Source organism: Tachyglossus aculeatus, chromosome X1 (genome assembly GCF_015852505.1).
Source record: "Tachyglossus aculeatus isolate mTacAcu1 chromosome X1, mTacAcu1.pri, whole genome shotgun sequence".
Taxonomy (NCBI): Eukaryota; Metazoa; Chordata; class Mammalia; order Monotremata; family Tachyglossidae; genus Tachyglossus; species Tachyglossus aculeatus.
The window spans coordinates 70,278,930-70,298,297 of NC_052101.1; the positions used below are offsets into that span (position 1 = coordinate 70,278,930).

Genomic DNA, 19,368 nt, shown 5'->3' on the forward strand with positions numbered 1-19,368 from the left:
GCTTCTTGCAAACTAGATCGACTGAAGTAAGTTGGGCTGCCTCTGCATTGGCCAAGTTATTACAAGATGTATGAAAATTGTGCACGGTTGCAGTGATGTCTACATTTCCTTAGGGCAAGATTTGTTATCACGTTCTGTTTTGGGCTTTCACCACCAAAAGAAAAAGAAGCATCAGCCAGAGAGTAAAAATATTCAGCTGCCAGCACAAAAGCTCTCAGCTTGCATCTGAAAAAATAAATCAGATCGCCAAATATTTGAATGGATTAAACGTTTGAACTAAACGAAGCCTGCACCTTGTAACCTGTACTGATAATTTTTAAGCCCAATTTCACCTAGAAAGGATCACTCTTTGACCTTAGAAAATCTTTCATCTCTATATACTCACAACTACCAGCAGCATAGCCTAGTGGATAGAGCATGGACCTATGAGTCAGAAGGACCTGGGTTCTAACCTCACTCCTCCACTTGTCTGCTGTGTGACCTTGGGCAAGTCACTTCACTTCTCTGTGCCTCAGTTCCCTCACCTATAAAATGGGGATTAAGACTGAGCCCCAAATGGGACACGGGCTGTTTCCAAACTCATTAGCATTTTATCTACCCCAGTCTTTAGCAGAGTGCCTGGCTTATAGTAAGATGCTTAACAAATACCATTAAAAAATACAAGCAAAAAAACCCCCCACTACTCTTTAGAGACAGGCATGTATTGTTATCCCTGTTTTTGTGGATGGGGAAATAGTTACAGAGGGATTAAATGAATTCCATCCAGAAGGCTATATTGCAGATCATGTGGAAAATCTCTAGGGAAAGCCAAGACAGCCTAAGGGCACCAAATGTGGCAGTTGGGGCTATTGGTAATCAAATAGCTACCTATGGATAGCTATGTTTTCAAACCAATCATGATGCATTTAGCACCTCAGAGACCCACCTTTATGCATATTCTCCTTTCTTTGTTGTTTAGACCTAGAAGAACAGAAAGGACAGGAACACAGAGCAGAACTTTTGGGCTAAGTGCTAAGTGCTAAGCACTAAGTACAGTGCTAAGTGCTTAGTGGGTAGTACTTAGCACACAGTAAGCACTCAATACCATTCATTGATGTTCCTGCCTTAGCTAAGGAGAGCAGTGAGAATGATTCCATCAATACTGTGATAGAGGGACAGTGATCATTGTTATCACCAGCTAATAATCTGGGCTCCCAGGTAAATTGCCTTTCCCCTTTATTAATTATAGTATTTATTAAGCGCCTCCTACTAGTAATAACTGTGGTATTTCATTCATTCATTCAATTGTATTTATTGAGCGCTTACTGTGTGCAGAGCACTGTACTAAGCACTTGGGAAGTACAAGTTGGCAACATATAGAGATGGTCCCTATCCAACAGAGGGCTCACAGTCTAGAAGGGGGAGACAGACAACAAAACAAAACATATTAACAAAATAAATAGAATAGTAAATAAGTACAAGTTAAATAGAGTAATAAATCTGTACAAACATATATACAGCTGCTGTTGGGAGGGGAAGGAGGTAGGGCGGGGGGATGGGGAGGAGGAGAGGAAAAAGGGGACTCAGTCTGGGTGGGGCTCGTTCTCGCCTGTCCGCCGTCGACCCCCGGCTCACATCCTCCCCCTGGCCTGGAATGCCCTCCCTCCACACATCCTCCAAGTTAGCTCTCTTCTTCCCTTCAAAGCCCTACTGAGAGCTCATCTCCTCCAGGAGGCCTTCCCAGACTGAGCCCCCTCCTTCCTCTCCCCCCTCCATCCCCCGCCCTACCTCCTTCCCCTCCCCACAGCACCTGTACATATGCTTGTACAGATTTATTACTCTATTTAACTTGTACTTATTTACTATTCTATTTATTTTGTTAATATGTTTTGTTTTGTTGTCTGTCTCCCCCTTCTAGACTGTGAGCCCGTTGTCGGGTAGGGACCGTCTCTATATGTTGCCAACTTGTACTTCCCAAGCGCTTAGTACAGTGCTCTGCACACAGTAAGCGCTCAATAAATATGATTGAATGAATGAATGAATGAATGAATTCACTGGTGATGGTGACATTCCTGTGACTTTTTTTCTTTCACTCCTAATTAGTAGCACTAATAATGGTATTTGAGTGCTCAGTGGATGCAGAGCATTGTACCAAGTGCTTGGAAAGTATAGCAGTAGTGCAAGGTACATTCCCTGCCCACAGGGAGCTTACATTTGCATTCCAGAAAATCCTGGGCTTTGATATTTTTTTCAAATGAAAATATCCCTTGGTCAAACTTCCAGGTACCACTAGGATGTTGACTGTGGGAGGTAGATTTATTTTTCTCATGGAGGTGCTAAGGAGTTTAAATAGTTCATATAAAAAATGAGTACAAGTTGTAAAGGAATAAAGCAGCCAAATCAGAATTGGTGATATTTCTGTTAAAATTAATGATTACCCTCAAAAATTACTTAAGCATGTGACTTAAATAGGCAAGGGTAATTTTATGTCCCCTCTTCCTAAGCACTCCCCACACCTCTGATCATCAACCTCAATGTAATTACAAAAACCTAATCAATCCTAGATACATAGACCTATTGTTAATGTATACACTCAGAATTAATTTCTTTTTCTATTTTAGAAAGGGGAAGTTTCATTTTCAACTAAATTTGCTTAATTTCCAATCATAGCAGATAGACTCATTCAGAATCTTCTTCTTCCTTGCTTTCAGTTTCCTAATTTCAGCTCTCCAATTCATGGTATTTATTGAGTGTTTACTATGTACAGAGCACTGTACTAAGCATTTGGGAGAGTATAATAGAGCATACAGCAGTTGCTTGAGTATCCTCTAGACTGTAAGCATGTTGTGGGCAGGGAACATGTCTACCAACTCTGTTGTACTCTCCCAAGCAAGTAGTACAGTGCTTAATAAATAGCACATAGTAAGTGCTCAATAAAGACTATTGATGAGCCTGCTGCTGCTCATTCTCTTCATAACTCGAACTCTCTCCTAGATTCCCTCCAATCTGGCTTCCATTTCCTATACTCCACCAAAGCTGCCCTCTCAAAAGTCACCAATGACCTCCTTCTTGCCAAATCCAATGGCTCCTACTCTATTCTAATCCTCCTCAACCTCTCAGCTGCCTTCGACACTGTGGACCACCCCCTTCTCCTCAACACGCTATCCAACCTTGGCTTCACAGACTCCGTCCCCTCCTGGTTCTCCTCTTATCTCTCTGGCCATTCATTCTCAGTCTCCTTTGCGGGCTCCTCCTCCCCGTCCCATCCCCTTACTGTAGGGGTTCCTCAAGGGTCAGTTCTTGATCCCCTTCTGTTCTCTATCTACACCCACTCCTTTGGTGAACTCATTCGCTCCCATGGCTTTAGCTATCATCCCTACGCTGATGACACATAAATCTCCATCTCCGCCCCTGCTCTCTCTCCCTCACTCCAGGCTCGTATCTCCTCCTGCCTTAAGGACATCTCCATCTGGATAATAGTAATAATGATGGCATTTGTTAAGTACTTACTATGTGCCAAGCACTGTTCTAAGCGCTGGGAGGGTTACAAGGTCATCAGGTTGTCCCACATGGGGCTCACAGGGGCTCACTGTGAATCCCCATTTCACAGATGAGGTAACTGAGGAACAGAGAAGTCAAGTGACTTCCCCAATATCACACAGCTGACACGTGGCAGGGCAGGGATTAGAACCCATGACCTCTGACTCCCAAGCCCGTGCTCTTTCCACTGAGCCATGCTGCTTCTCTAGATCTGGATGTCTGTCTGCCATCTAAAACTCAATATTTCCAAGACTGAGTTCCTTGTCTTCCCTCCCAAACCCTGTCCTCTCCCTGACTTTCCCATCACTATAGATGGCACTGCCATCCTTCCCGTCTCACAAGCCTGCAACCTTGGTGTCATCCTCGACTCTGCTCTCTCATTCACCCCACACATCCAATCTGTCACCAAAACCTGCTGGTCTCACCTCCACAACATCGCCAAGATCCGCCCTTTCCTCTCCATCCAAACCGCTACCCTGCTGGTTCAATTTCTCATCCTATCCCGACTGGATTACTGCACCAGCCTCCTCTCTGATCTCCCATCCTCCTGTCTCTCCCCACTTCAGTTTATACTTCACTCTGCTGCCTGGATTATCTTTGTACAGAAACGCTCTGGGCATGTCACTCCCCTCCTCAAAAATCTCCAGTGGTTGCTTATCAACCTATGAATCAAGCAAAAACTCCCCACTCTCGGCTTCAAGGCTCTTCATGACCTCGCCCCTTCCTACCTCACCTCCCTTCCCTCCTTCCTTCATTCATTCATTCAATCGTATTTATTGAGCATTTACTGTGTGCAGGGCACTGTATTAAGCGCTTGGGAAGTACAAGTCAGCAACATATAGAGACAGTCCCTACCCAACAGTGGGCTCACAGTCTAGAAGGGAGAGACAGACAACAAAACATGTAGACAGGTGTCAAAATCATCAGAACAAATAGAATTATAGCTATATGCACATCATTAACAAAATAAATAGAATAGTAAATATGTACAAGTAAAATAGAGTAATAAATCTGTAGAGATATACACAAGTGCTGTGGGGAGGGGAAAGAGGTAGGGCGGGGGGGATGGGGAGGAGGAGAGGAAAAAGGGGGCTCAGTCCGGGAAGGCCTCCTGGAGGAGGTGAGCTCTCAGTAGGGCTTTGAAGGAAGCAGAGAAGGGAGGTGAGGTAGGAGGGGGCGAGGTGATGGAGAGCCTTGAAGCCAAGAGTGAGGAGATTTTGCTTGATTCTACAGCCCAGCCCACACCCTCCGCTCCTCTGCCGCTAACCTTCTCACTGTGCCTCCTTCTCACCTGTCCCACCATCGACCCCCGGCCCACATCCTTCCCCTGGCCTGGAATGCCCTCCCTCCACATATCTGCCAAACTAGCTCTCTTCCTCCCTTCAAAGCCCTACTGAGAGCTCACCTCCTCCAGGAGGCCTTCCCAAACTGAACCCTCTTTTTCCTCTCCTCCTCCTCATCCCCCCCTCTGCCCTTCCTCCTTCCCCTCACCACAGCACTTGTATATATTTGTACAGATCTATTACTCTATTTATTTTACGTGTACATATTTACTACTCTATTTTGTTAATTCATTCATTCAATCATATTTACTGAGCGCTTACTGTGTGCAGAGCACTGTACTAAATGCTTGGGATGTACAAGTTGGCAACATACAGAGACAGTCCCTACCCAAAAGCGGGCTTACAGTCTAGAGGGGGGAGACAGACAACAAAACAAAACATGTTAACAAAATAAAATAAATAGAATAAAAATGTACAAGTAAAATAGAGTAATGTTTATTCTGATGGTTTTGACACCTGTCTACATGTTTTGTTTTGTTGTCTGCCTCCCCCTTCTAGACTGTGAGCCCATTGTTGGGTAGGGACAGTCTCTATATGTTGTCGACTTGTACTTTCCAAGTGCTTAGTACAGTGCTCTGCACACAGTAAGTGCTCAATAAATACGATTGAATGAATGAATGAATAAGTCCCACCCAGCATAGCTGTATTAATGTGAGCATAAATTAGATGCTAGGAGACTGACAACATTCCAGAACGTCATTATTTGTGAATTGAAATATCTCTCAGATGAGCACTGATTACTTGAAAAATGCCTGCACTTTCAAAATTGTTAATCGAATTTACACCCATAAAAAGTAAAGATGTAGTTGGTAAGTAGCTTATTTACTTTCCAATGACTTAGTACTATTAAGTGCTTAGTACAGTGCTCTGCACACAGTAAGTGCTCAACAAATACAATTGAATGAATGTATTGCACCTATGGGTGTTCAGTAAATGCTGCTACTACTATTACTAGGCTCAGTTGACAAAGTAAATAATACAACTGAAATTTCGGTCATCGATTTGACCAGAAACCATAGTCTTTGGAATTCAGTGGAAATAAATAAGACAATTCAAATTTGTTCTTTTCACTCCAGATACCAGTGAGAGTTACACTAAATCTATGGTTAGAAAATTGCCTTGAAGGCCAGTTTGAACCAAGGAGTACAGTGATTGGTATTTTTCCAGCAAATAGGTCACACAACTCTGACTTTCATCCCTTTTCTCCCCCTTTTAGACTGTGAGCCCACTGTTGGGTAGGGACTGTCTCTAGATGTTGCCAATTTGTACTTCCCAAGCGCTTAGTACAGTGCTCTGCACATAGTAAGCGCTCAATAAATACGATTGATGATGATGATGATGATCCCCATGAGTCCCTTTTCAGTTATTTCTCAAGAAGTTCTAAGGAAGCGCTTTTAATCACTTTCAGCCACATGAGTTGACAATATGTTAAAATATTCTCCTTCTTGCTCTATGAATGGTTGCATGACATTTGAAATGGGCAAAATTAGAATATAATTGAATTTCCAGCTAATGTTCTTCACTGAATTAATGCAAGTTAACTAGCAAGTAGAAATCAACAGTAACACAAGAAGAGTTCAGGAGCTAATCTTTTCTATAATGGCAGGGGAAACCATTTATACAATGCAGGCATATTTATGAATACCACAAAATTCAGATTATCCACAAAAGGAAACAGAGACATACTCATCATGAACAATAGTGGGGCCATCTCTTGTTAAAGCTTCTTCCTTGATTACATTGATAAGTTCAAAAGTACTGCTTATGGGAGCATCTGGGTTAGGCCATTTGGGACACTGAAAGTGACGGACTTCCAGAACGTAGTCATCCTAAAACAAAACAAAGCACACACACCATTTTTCTTATTCTGTCTCACTTTAGGATGCAAAATATATAAAGCAATATGGAACTGTCCTCCCAAAGTGATGGAAACTTGGGGATATACCAGATTAGGCCAAGCTTTACCTAAAGCTGATTTTGAAGAGTCTATGGGAGTTTGCCTTTCAACAACTCGAGGGCAGCACGTCATACAGACAGTGAGAAGCCACTGATTTTAATTATACTATTTGTGGAGAATTTCTACTAATATGACTATGGTCTATTAAATTGTGTGAGCTTTTCTTTTTTTCTTTTTTGACTGTACACATCATAAAAAGGCTATTTTTTTTTTGGCAAAGAGGTCCTTTGCACCCAAATTGGATTTTTAGAAAAATCAAAGTCTTAACATTAGCATGTGGCCAGAGCAATGCAAAGTTTACATTTTTAATGGCAAAGAAATAGGGATCTCTATAATATACAGTCATTTATAATTTCCAAATTGGTCACTGAACTGAAGCAAGAGATATAACTATGCCAACCTTCTAGACTGTGAGCCCGCTGTTGGGTAGGGACTGTCTCTATATGTTGCCGACTTGTACTTCCCAAGTGCTTAGTACAGTGCTCTGCACACAGTAAGCGCTCAATAAATATGATTGAATGAATGAACGAACCTTATAAAGATATTGATAAGTCATTCTTTGACTTGGAGATGGACAGTCAGCTAATTATATGGAATGAAACAAGGTGCTTCTTGGAAATTTGAAACCCTCCCTCCTCATATGCAAACTTTTTTGATTTCCTAGAGTTAATTAGGGGTAATTTCACAATTTATTATGAGTATTAATGTTATTTTGGAATCTCAAACTTGGTTTACCTGTGTAGCTTCGAGGATAAAGTCATGGATGATAATTTGCTCTTCATTAGAGAGGCACAGTCTGTCTTTACTGATAAGGGTCACGGTAAAGGCTTCACAATTCATGGATTCTTCACGACTTGGCCAGTACACAAACTCATCTTCAGCCTGAGGGAATAAAACATACAACCCTCACCCACTGTTTAGTTACCAACTATTTGGTTTGTGTATGAATAAGGAAAAAAAGAATCCAATAATTAGTCTCAAAGTGTAATTCCAAATACATCTCTTACAAATGATTTCACAATGTAATGCAGTCTAATTATAAAGTGATGTATAGTATGCTACCCTAATATTAAAGTGTCTTTTGTACTCAAGTGCTTAGTACATTGCTCTACACACAGCAGGTGATCAAATACTATTAACTAGGTTCACAGGAAAAAGTGGTTGTAAGCTTCATGAAGGCAGCGATCATGTCTAACTTCTTTTGTGTGTTTTCAGGTCCCTCATACACAGTAGGTGCTCAATAAATCATTTTGCTAATGATGTTCCTCAAGTGCACATTTATAATTACCTAGGACATTTTCTGAGCATACATGTCTTATGCACACTCATACTTGGTCAGTCAAGTAATGGTATTTATTGAGTGCTTACAATGTGCAGATCACTGTACAAAGGACTTAGGAGAGTACGATAAAATAGAGTTGGTAGACACATTACCTGTCCACAGAAGCTCACAGTCTGGAGAGGGAGACAGACATTAAAATAAATAATAAACATGTACATAAATGCTGTGGGGCTAAGGGTGGGGTCAATATCAAGTGCCTAAAGGGTACAGTTTCAAGTGCAAAGGTGACTCGTGAGGGCATAGGGTAGAAGAGGGTTTAATCAGGGAAGGGCTCTTGGAGGAGATGCGGTTGTCTGTTTTATTGTTGTTTGTAACCTCCCAAGCACTAATACAGTGCCCTGCAGACAGTAAGCACTCAATAAATGTGATTGATTGATGTGATTCTAATAAGGCTTTTAATCAATCATATTTATTGAACACTTACTGCATATAGAGCACTGGACTAAGTTTTTGGAAGAGTACAATAAAAGAGATGTGGTAGACACATTCTCCGCCCACAAGGAGCTTACAGTTGAGAGGGAGAGACAGACATTAAAATAAATTACAGATATGTACCTGTTATGTGGAGCTGAAGGTGGGGTGAATAAAGGGTACAAATCCAAGTGCAAGGGCATCCCAGACAGGAGAGGCAGTGGGGAAAATGAAGGCTTAATTGGGGAAGACCACTTGGAGGAGATGTGACTGGAGTAGGGGAGAGATAGGAGGCAGGGAGGGCAGTAAGAAGGCTGCCACAGTAACCAAGGTGGGATAGGATAAGTGCTTAGATTAACATGGTAGCAGTTGGGATGAAGAGGAAAGGACAGATTTTAGCAATATTGTGAGGTTGGACACACATCCTTCACAGTGTTGGTGTGAAGGTTGAACTGACAGGATTTAGTGATAGATTGAATATGTGGGTTGATTGAGAAAGAGGAGTTACGAATAATACCAAGGTTATGGGCTTCTGAGACAGGAAGGATGGTGGTGCTGTCTACAGTGATGGAAAATAAATAAATAATAATAATAATAATTATGGTACTTGTTAAGTGCTTATTATGTGCCAAGCACTGTTCTAAGCACTGGGATAGATACAAGTTAATCAGGTTGGAAACAGTCCCTGTTCCACATGGGGCTCACTCTCTTAATCATCATCATCATCAATGCTATTTATTGAGCACTTACTGTGTGCAAAGCACTGTATTAAGCACTTGGAAGAGTACAATATAACAGAAGACACATTCCTGCCCACAATGAGCTAACAGTCTAGAGGGGGAGACAAACATTATAAATAGATAAATACATAAATTACATATATACAGATATATACATATGTGCTGTGGGGATGGGAGGGATGATAAAGGAGCCAGTAAGAGAGACACAGAAGGGAGTGGGAGAAGAGTAGAGGAGGGCTTAGTCAGGGAATGCTTCTTGGAGGAGATGTGCCTTCAATAAGGTTTTGAAGTGGGGTAAGAAATTATCTGTTTGATATGAGGAGGGAGGGTGTTCCAGGCCAGAGGTAGGATGTGAGTGAGAGGATGGCAGTGAAACAGACAATATCGAGGTACAGTGAGAAGGTTAGCATTAGAGGCACGAAGTGTGCAGGTTGAGTTGTAGTAGGAAAATCCCCACTTAACAAGTGAGTTAACTGAGGCCCAGAGAAGTTGAGTTGCCCAAGGTCACACAGCAGACATCCTTATGATTCTCAGGCCCATTCTCTATCCACTAAGTCACACTGTTTCTCAGAAGGGCAGGGTTTGGGTGGGAAGAAAAGAAGTTCTGTTTTGGACATATTAAGTTTGAGGTATTGGTGGGACATCCAAGTAGAGATGTCTTGAAGGCAGGAGGAAATGCGAGACTGCAGAGAAGGACAGAGATCAGGGTTCTCCAAGGGAGTGGGTGTAGATGGAGAATAAAAGGGGATTCAGAACTGAATCTTGAGGGACTCCCACGGATAGGGGCTGGCAGGCAGAGGAGGAGCCTGTGAAAGAGACTGTGATGAATGGCCAGAAAGAGATAAACCCCAAAGGAATGGGGTCCCAGAACAGAGTCTTGAGCAACTCCCACTGTTGGAGGGAGGTAGAGGAGCCTGTGAAAAAGAATGAGAAGGAGCAGACAGAGATATAGGAGGAAAGCCAGGAGAGGACAGTGTCAGTGGAGACAAGGCTGGATAATGTTTCAAGGAGAAGGGGATAGTCCACAGTGTCAAAGGCAGATAAGAGGTCAAGGAGATTGACGGTGGAGTAGAGAGGAAGGTCACTGTTGACATTATAGAAGGCAGTTTCTGTGGAGTGAAGGGATGGAAGCCAGATTGGAGGAGGTCAGGGAGAGAATTGAAGGAGAGGAAATAGAGGCAGCAGGTGCAGACAATCTGCTCAAGGAGTTTGGAGAGAAATGGTAGGATAGAGATGGGGGTGATAACTGAGAGGAACAGAGGGGTCAAGGTAGGGCTTTTTTTTTTTAGGATCCGAGATACATGAGCATGTTTGAAAGCAGTTTGGCTATGGAGACCAAATGGGGCATGATGACTTAAGAGACTTGGAGGGGGTTAAAAGATCAGAGGTCTACTGGGGGACAGCATATTTGTGGGGAGTAGGTGTTCATTCAATTTGTATTTATTGAGCACTTACTGTGTGCACAGCACTGCACTAAGTGCTTGGGAGAGTATCGTATAACAGTAAACAGACACATTCCCTGCCCACAATGAGTTTATAGTCTAGAGGGAGGGAGATAAACATTAATATAAGTAAATTACAGATATGTACATAAGTGCTGTGAGGCTGGGAGTGAGGAAGAGCAAAGGGAGCAAGTCAGGGTGACCCAGAAGGGAGTGGGAGAAGAGGAAAGTGGGGCTTAGTCAAGGTCTCTTGGAGGAGACGTGCTTTCAAAAAGGCTTTGAAGTGGGGGAGAGCAATTGTCTGTTGAATTCGAGGAGGGAGGGTGTTCCGGGCCAGAGGCAGGATGTGGGCAACAGGTGTGTGGAAGAGAAGGCAGGTGAGGTGACACTATGAGAATTAATGTGAATACTATTTTACACATTATAACAAGATTCAGCTCATTTGGCATAGCATTTCCCACCCCAGCATTTATAGTCCAACAAGGTCAATTCCATATAGTATGGATTAAACTTTGTTTAAAGAATTATGGGGATCCCCTCTGTGAATGCATAGTTCAGAGAAACATCAAATTCATCATAACTGAAAAAAGAATAGACAGAAAATCACTTGGGCCAACCACATTGGCTATTTTACTTAGCTGCCTCACTAAAAATTACTGAACTTATGAACCATAGAAAGCAGAATTTTGAATATTATCTTAATAGATAGGAGCATGTAGTGCAACAGTACCTACTTAGTAAAAGTAAAGGGGAATCAATCAATTGTATTTATTGAGCACTTACAGTGTGCAGGGCTTAGGAGAGTACAACACAACAAAATAACTGACACATTCCCTGCCCACAGCAAACTTACAGTCTAAAGGGGAATCCAGACATTAATATAAACAAATAAATTACGGATATGTACATAACTGCTGTGGAAGGGTGTGGTAAACAAAGAGAGTAAGGGTGACGCAGAAGGGAGTGGGAAAAGAGGAAATGAGGGCTTAGTCAGGGAAGGCCTCTTGGAGGAGATGTGTCTTCAATAAGGCTTTGAAGGTGGGGGGAGTAATTGTTGGATATGAAAGGGAAGGAGTTCCAGGCCAGAGGCAGGATGTGGGCAAGGGCGTGGGTGAGAGGTCGATGGTGAGACAGACAAGATCTAAGTACAGTGAGTAGGCTAGCGTTAGAGGGACAAAGTGTGTGGGCTGGGTTGTATTAGGGAATGTGTTAAGGACTGATACTTACATTATATTGTAATTAGTTGATCTAAAGAACAATACTTTAAGGTATCAGGACATGCAGAAGTTTAGTTACTGATTACATTAAATTTGCAGGAAAGCGTGTTCTCACTTGTACACAAAGTCTGGCTCTAAACATAGAGTCTGTTCCTCCCACTGCCTAAAATTGCTTCCTGGTAATAAGTTAAGCAAATGGTGCTCTTTATGAGTCTATGAGGGTGTTTAGGAGTCTTATAGGGACTGTTACGGAATTGCAGCAATAATAATATAACAATAATATAGTGGTATTTATTGAGCACTTTCTATGTGCCAAGCAAGTACTATACTGAGTCCTGGGACAAAATAAGATAATCAGGTCAGACACAGTCCCTTGTCTCGTGTGTGTGTGTGTGTGTGTGTGTGTGTGTGTGTGTGTGTGTGTGTGTGTACGTACAGAGGAATTTAATTCCCATTTTGCAGATGAGGAAACTGTGGCACAAAGAAGTTAAGTGACTTGCCCAAGGTCAGACAGCAGGATTAGAATCCCAGTCACCCAAATCCAAGGGCCATGCTCTTTCCATTAGGCTATGTTGCTTTTCCAAATATAGGCAGTAACGCAGTAAACAGTCCCTTAGTGACTTGAGTCTTCCCAAAGTGCCTAATTTACTATAAAGGAATAGTTTAAGACACTGGTAGAATTGGGATCAATAGATTTTAACCATTTGATTCTAGTCCAATGTTACAGTTTCATGGTGTATTAATGAACCGAGAATTAGTTTTCATTCTATTCTTGGCTCTGGTCCTATGTAATTTGGGGCAAGTCATGTAATATTTATGTGTTTCAATTTTCTCATCTGGGTGAAGAGAAGACCCATCATTCTGAAGAATCACGCACAACAGAAGTGGACAGAAATTTTGGCTCAACATTTGGCAGAAGGCCCGGTCCACATCCTTTACCTGCCTTCTGCTCCTGTGGGGGCTGGGGGCTTCGGCATTCATTCATTCATTCATATTTATTGAGCGCTTACTGTGTGCAGAACACTGTACTAAGCGCTTAGGAAGTACAAGTCAGCAACAGTGCTAAGGAGGAGAACAATGGAGAGAGGCAGAGAAGGGGAGAAACGGGAAAAATGGTACAAGAGAGCATAGAAAAAAAAGAAGCTGACAGATCACAGGGCAGGAGAGACTGGCAAAGAGAAGCAAAGAAATACACAGACACACCCCCAACACACTCACAGAGGAAGAGAGGCCAATGGGTCAACAGACAAGCACAGAAACAGAGCCACACAAGCAGTTGCCTCGTTATCTTTTCTGCATAGGCCGCCGCAGCAGCAAGTGAACTGAGAGAAAATCAGCTGAGACTTCTCTACTGCTGCTGCCACCTCACAGCTCCTAAGCTGCTGCTACTGCTGTTGCAGGCTGTTCCTCAAATGTCTCTGGCATGGTGCAGCCACCCATAGTTTCCCCCAAACTGGAAATGCTTGGGAGAGCCCGTGCCACTTTTGTCCTTTATTCGCTCTGCCCTCACTCCATTCTTCTATGCCCCTAATACATAGCCATCCCAAACCTCCTTTAAACTTGTGTCCCTGGGCTTTGGTGAGATCATTGCTTGGCCACCCCAATCCTGAGTGAGCCCTGCCATAAAACAAACAAACAAAAAAACAACAAAAAAACCCAACCCCTGTCCTAGATTGGACAAGTAAAAAAAAAGGATGGAAGTGACAGGGAGATTTGTGGCCCCCCGTCAGCAACAGCAGTGGTACCTATTTACCTCTGACATGGTACCCAGTGACTTAACGGACAGGTCATCACTTTTGGAATATGGGGCCTGAACCACTGCTCTCTAAATTCTCAAAATGAGACCGTAGACAAGGCCACTGTACCTTAGAGTCCTTAATTGAAAAATTGGGGTAACAAAACCCAGCTTGCTTACCTAAGGATACTTAAATAGTCTAAATACAAAATGCTTCAAGAGGTGCTTAGGCCAAAGGAGCTGTATACATTCCAAGTCATAAAAGACGATCCTTGCCAGCTAATCTGAGTACTTATACTCTCTCAACTTCTTGTTTTTTAACCTTCTGGATTTTCTTAAAATATCAAGGTTTCTTATTTATAGGATCTGACATAGTTCTGTAAAGTGAAGACAGTTCTATTCACTGGGCATACAAATTCATAATCAGTGCACCATCACATGCAATTCTTTTTTGATTAAAAAGTAACAGTCATATAACACTCCACAGTTTGGATTTTCAATGTCATCTCTAGAGCATGAACTTCATGTATCTGAGTCCCCTCTGAGGTCAAAAACAGCTCTGCAAGGAAAGTGTTTCTGCTAAGTGTGGCCTGACTAAATTCAGGATCTGGTGTCATTTTATACACTACATCAGCATATTCCATTACTCAACAGTCTACAAATGGCATTCCATGCAACACAATTCCACACTCTCCCTATTATCCTTACTTAATTTTGTGAGGTCCTTAGAAGTTCATTACTATCACAGCAGTGGACTCATACTATGACTTAAATCCAAAATACCCTTCATCTACTGGTTTGGGAAAAAGAACATGTTTATACAGATGTATATTCCATTATACAAAACCATATATACTATATTTACATGATGTTTACAGACCTCTCCCAACTAAGCCCTTATCTTCCTGCTTCTCCCACTCTCTTCTGTGTCACCCCTGCACTAGGATTTTTTTCCCTTAATTCATCTCTCAGCCCCACAGCACTTAAGTATATATCTGTCACTTATTTATTTATATTAATGTCTATCTCCCCATCTAGACTGTAGGCTCAATGTGGGCAAGGAATGTGCCTAAAGACTCTGTTATATTGTACTCTTAGAAGTGCTTAGTACAGTGTTCTGCACACAGTAAGCACTCAATAAATTTGATTGATGTTTTGGGACCAAGAATTTAGAAGCGATTTCCATGAACCTCATTTATTCTCAAACCATTTCTGTGAAATAGGGAAATATTGCCACCTTCAGTTTGGAACACTGGTGCCCAGAGAAGTTATTTAAGGTCACTCAGCCAGTTGGTTACAGAGTCAATCAATCAATCAATCATATTTATTGAGCGCTTACTGTGTGCAGAGCACTGTACTAAGTGCTTGGAAAGTACAAGTTGGCAACATATAGAGACAGTCCCTACCCAACAGTGGGCTCACAGTCTAGAAGGGGGAGACAGAGAACAAACCCAAACTTATTAACAAAATAAAATAAATAGAATAGATATGCACAAGTAAAATAAATAAATAAATAGAGTAATAAATATGTACAAACATATGTACATATATACAGGTGCTGTGGGGAAGGGAAAGAGGTAAGACGGCGGGATGGAGAGGGGGGCGAGGGGGAGAGGAAGGAGAGGACTCAGTCTGGGAAGGCCTCCTGGAGGAGGTGAGCTCTCAGTAGGGCCTTGAAGGGAGGAAGAGAGCTAGCTTGGCGGATGGGCAGAGGGAGGGCATTCCAGGCCCGGGGGATGACGTGGGCCAGGGGTCGATGGCGGGACAGGCAAGAGCGAGGTACGATGAGGAGATTAGCGGCAGAGGAGCGGAGGGTGCGGGCTGGGCTGTAGAAGGAGAGAAGGGAGGTGAGGTAGGAGGGGGCGAGGTGATGGACAGCCTTGAAGCCCAGGGTGAGGCGTTTCTGCCTGATGCGCAGATTGATTGGTAGCCACTGGAGATTTTTGAGGAGGGGAGTAACATGCCCAGAGCGTTTCTGGACAAAGACAATCCGGGCAGCAGCATGAAGTATGGATCGAAGTGGGGAGAGACACGAGGATGGGAGATCAGAGAGAAGGCTGATGCAGTAGTCCAGACGGGATAGGATGAGAGCTTGAACGAGCAGGGTAGCGGTTTGGATGGAGAGGAAAGGGCGGATCTAGGCAATGTTGCGGAGCTGAGACCGGCAGGTTTTGGTGACGGCTTGGATGTGAGGGGTGAACGAGAGAGCAGAGTCGAGGATGACACCAAGGTTGCGGGCTTGTGAGACGGGAAGGATGGTAGTGCCGTCAACAGTGATGGGAAAGTCAGGGAGAGGGCAGGGTTTGGGAGGGAAGGCAAGGAGTTCAGTCTTGGACATGTTGAGTTTTAGGTGGCGGGCAGACATCCAGATGGAGATGTCCTGAAGGCAGGAGGAGATGCGAGCCTGGAGGGAGGGGGAAAGAGCAGGGGCAGAGATGTAGATTTGGGTGTCATCAGCGTAGAGATGATAGTTGAAGCCGTGGGAGCGAATGAGGTCACCAAGGGAGAGAGTGTAGATCGAGAACAGAAGGGGACCAAGAACTGAACCTTGGGGAACCCCCACAATAAGGGGATGGGAGGGGGAGGAGGAGCCTGCAAAAGAGACTGAGAATGAACGACCGGAGAGATAAGAGGAGAACCAGGAGAGGACGGAGTCTGTGAAGCCAAGGTTGGATAGCGTGTTGAGGAGAAGGGGGTGGTCCACCGTGTCGAAGGCAGCTGAGAGGTCGAGGAGGATTAGGATACAGTCATTATAACCCAAGACTTCAACTGCCAGATTAATAGTTTCTCATCTGCATTACACTTAGGGAAAATGCTACATACATGAGTAAACCATGAGAAGAAGTGCAAGCTTTATATTGATGTGTTTAATCCACTAGCAGATATGGTGACTATACTCTCCCCTGCTAGACTGTAAGCTCCTTGAGAGCAGTGAGTGTGTCTACTTCGTGTTTATGAGACACAGCGTGGCTTAGTGAATAGAGCACGGGCCTGGGAGTCAGAAGGTCATGGGTTCTAATTCCGACTCTGCCCCACGTCTGCTGTGTGACCTTGGGCAAGTCACTTCACTTCTCTGGGCCTCAGTTACCTCATCTGAAAAATGGGGATTAAGAGTGTGAGCCCTATGTGGGACAGGGACTGTTTCCAACCTGAATGACTAATTTGTATCTACCCCAGTGCTTAGAACAGTGCTTAGAACATAGTAAACACTTAACAAATACCATCATCATTATTATTACTTTATTATACTCTCCCAAGCTCTTAATACAGTGCTGTGCAGAGTAAGTTCTCAATAAATACCATTGATTGACTGATCCATATGGTATGGTATCAAAGAACTTAATGTTCCTATCTCTCTATGCTCATTAATATATAGCAGACGTTGAATGTGTCACTCACCAAGCTCTGGTTATCTGGCAGCATGACAATGATCTGTGCATTATGATCCCAAATCATTCGCCAGAAATCTTTAGTAGTATGTGGCAGAGGATGCTGGGTTATGATGAATTCATTGCTCCTATAATAACCCTTCAATTAGGAAAAAAAATCCGTAGTTACAAATGGCTTTTTTTCTCTTGATACATTTAAGTTGCTTTATAGCCCTGAGGTCTGTGAACCATACAGTATTGTTTTGACTATGCTAATACTATGCTATGCTAATGTAATTTTATAAAGCAGTCAACATTTTAGACCAAATTTTTAAGTTTACTTTTGTTAACATTTGTAGACAATTTTCTCTCCAAATATGTTTCACTTTGTAGCTTCCTGCTGTTTTTACTTAACACTAATTTCAACATTTATTCAAATATGTGGAAGGATGAATTTACAATAAAAATCAATTCTTCAAAATGACTTTAATTTGAACACTTTTGTAATCCACTGATTAGAAACTTCTGTAGGCTTTCTTTTGTGTTAGAGAAATCGGCATACTCTCATCTTCAATATTCAGGCATTACTTGAAAAAACCAAGTCAGTCATTATGGGATCTAGTATTTAGCACCTTTCAGTTTAATTGACTTTATTTATAATTAAGTGTTGGTTTCTCACCATGATGTACGATGCATTAATGTAATCAGTTCCTTTCATTCCAGGCAGCGGTGCAAGACCCACCCTAGCACGCTCAGCTATCATATGGAAATAAAAATAACACATTCTTATCGTTATGCATACAGAATCAACAGAGCTTCTTTGAGATTTAACAAGTAATATATAAACATATCCCCTCGAATCTGTATTTCCATTCCAAACAGACCTATATTTTAATCATGTTAAAGTTAAGTCAGCTAAGGTAGACTATAAAATGGAATTCTCCAGCATTCTCCTGGAAGGGCAAAGTTATTTCAGGAATCAAATTTTACTATTGTAAAGATTTTTCCAGCTGGTTATAGCACCATGAGTGCTATGTGCAGAGATGACAGTGTTTTCAACTAGCTCTGGATGGTATTGCAATTTTTTACCATTGTACAGAAATCTAGTGAAGGGATTTTTCAAGACTCTGTTCTTTTATAACCTCCTCACGTACATTTGTTGCCTGAAAATTTTGGTCTGAACTCAGATGGGAGACACTCTCACTGATTAGCTAATCAATTCTAAAAATCACCTCTATATAAGGCATGTTGACTTATCCCCGTCCCAATTTTCTGTTGTGTATAAAATTCATTTTAGAGTCTGTAGAGTTTATTGAATTCCATCACTGTAGTTGCAATGCTACAAAAATCAGCCAAACCCAGCTGAATCATTATAGAGATCTGTAAGAATTGCAGTATTCATTAGCAATGTAGTAAGACAAAAATTCAATGTATTGGTAATTGTCCAAATATTTAGCATTCAGTTGTGGCAGTTTGTAGCCAATGACTTTACCTGAAGTGGTGACAAAAAAATGCCCCCTCCAAATTAAGTTCTTCTTTTCTACTCTTGATATTTTTGTCATTTTATTTAAATTTATTTTTATTGTGTTTATATTATTCTTTTTGTATGGGTCTGTCCACCCCTACTTTGATTGTAAGCCTCTTGAGGGCCAGGAACCATATCTTAATTGATTTTCCTGTAATAACCCCAGCATTTAGTACAGTGCTTTGCATCCTATAAGTTCTTAATAACTGTTAGCAATCAATCAATGGTATTTATTGAGTGCTCATTATGTGCAGAGCACTGTACTAAGCACTTAGGAGAGTACAATACAACAGAATTAGCAGACATCTTTCCTGCCCATAACGAGCTTACAGTCTACATTCTAGCATCTACTAGTAACAATAATAATGCTGATGATAACCCTGTAAACTGAACATCAGTTTAAATCAAGAGCCTTGTACAGTGATCTGCACAAAGTAAGCGCTAAATAAATTCAATTGAATGAATGAATATAACCAGTTTTATCAAGGTGATTTCAGAGACAAAACAAAGCATTTCTTTTTCTAGCTGCTTTCTCCAAATGCCAATGATGAACTGAATTCAATATATATAAAAATCACAGCAAAAATCAAAGCAAATACAAGATCTTACATGGTACAACTGATGAGTTTCTGTTCTTCTCTTTGTTGCATTCCTTCTGAGCACTAAAGCATTCCACATATTTTGCATTACATTGAGTAACCAGCTGAAAGAAAAAATGCATGTCTAAGTCTTAATTTTAGATCTGTGAAACAAGACTCTGGAAGACAAA

General features: G+C 42.0%; 1 protein-coding gene across 2 annotated transcripts in view; it reads right to left on the reverse strand.

Annotated features, from left to right (window-relative positions):
• The window catches only part of PTPRG (protein tyrosine phosphatase receptor type G), a 721,138-nt gene that overhangs the window by 13,290 nt on the left and 688,480 nt on the right, over window positions 1-19,368 (reverse strand). For both annotated transcript variants that reach the window (XM_038771845.1, XM_038771844.1), the window contains exons 23-27: window positions 19,209-19,302; window positions 17,754-17,830; window positions 17,106-17,234; window positions 7,555-7,701; window positions 6,549-6,691 (exon numbers count right to left, since the gene is read on the reverse strand). In XM_038771845.1, the coding sequence (XP_038627773.1) occupies window positions 6,549-6,691; window positions 7,555-7,701; window positions 17,106-17,234; window positions 17,754-17,830; window positions 19,209-19,302 (590 nt within the window). The remainder of the gene's footprint in view (window positions 1-6,548; window positions 6,692-7,554; window positions 7,702-17,105; window positions 17,235-17,753; window positions 17,831-19,208; window positions 19,303-19,368) is intronic.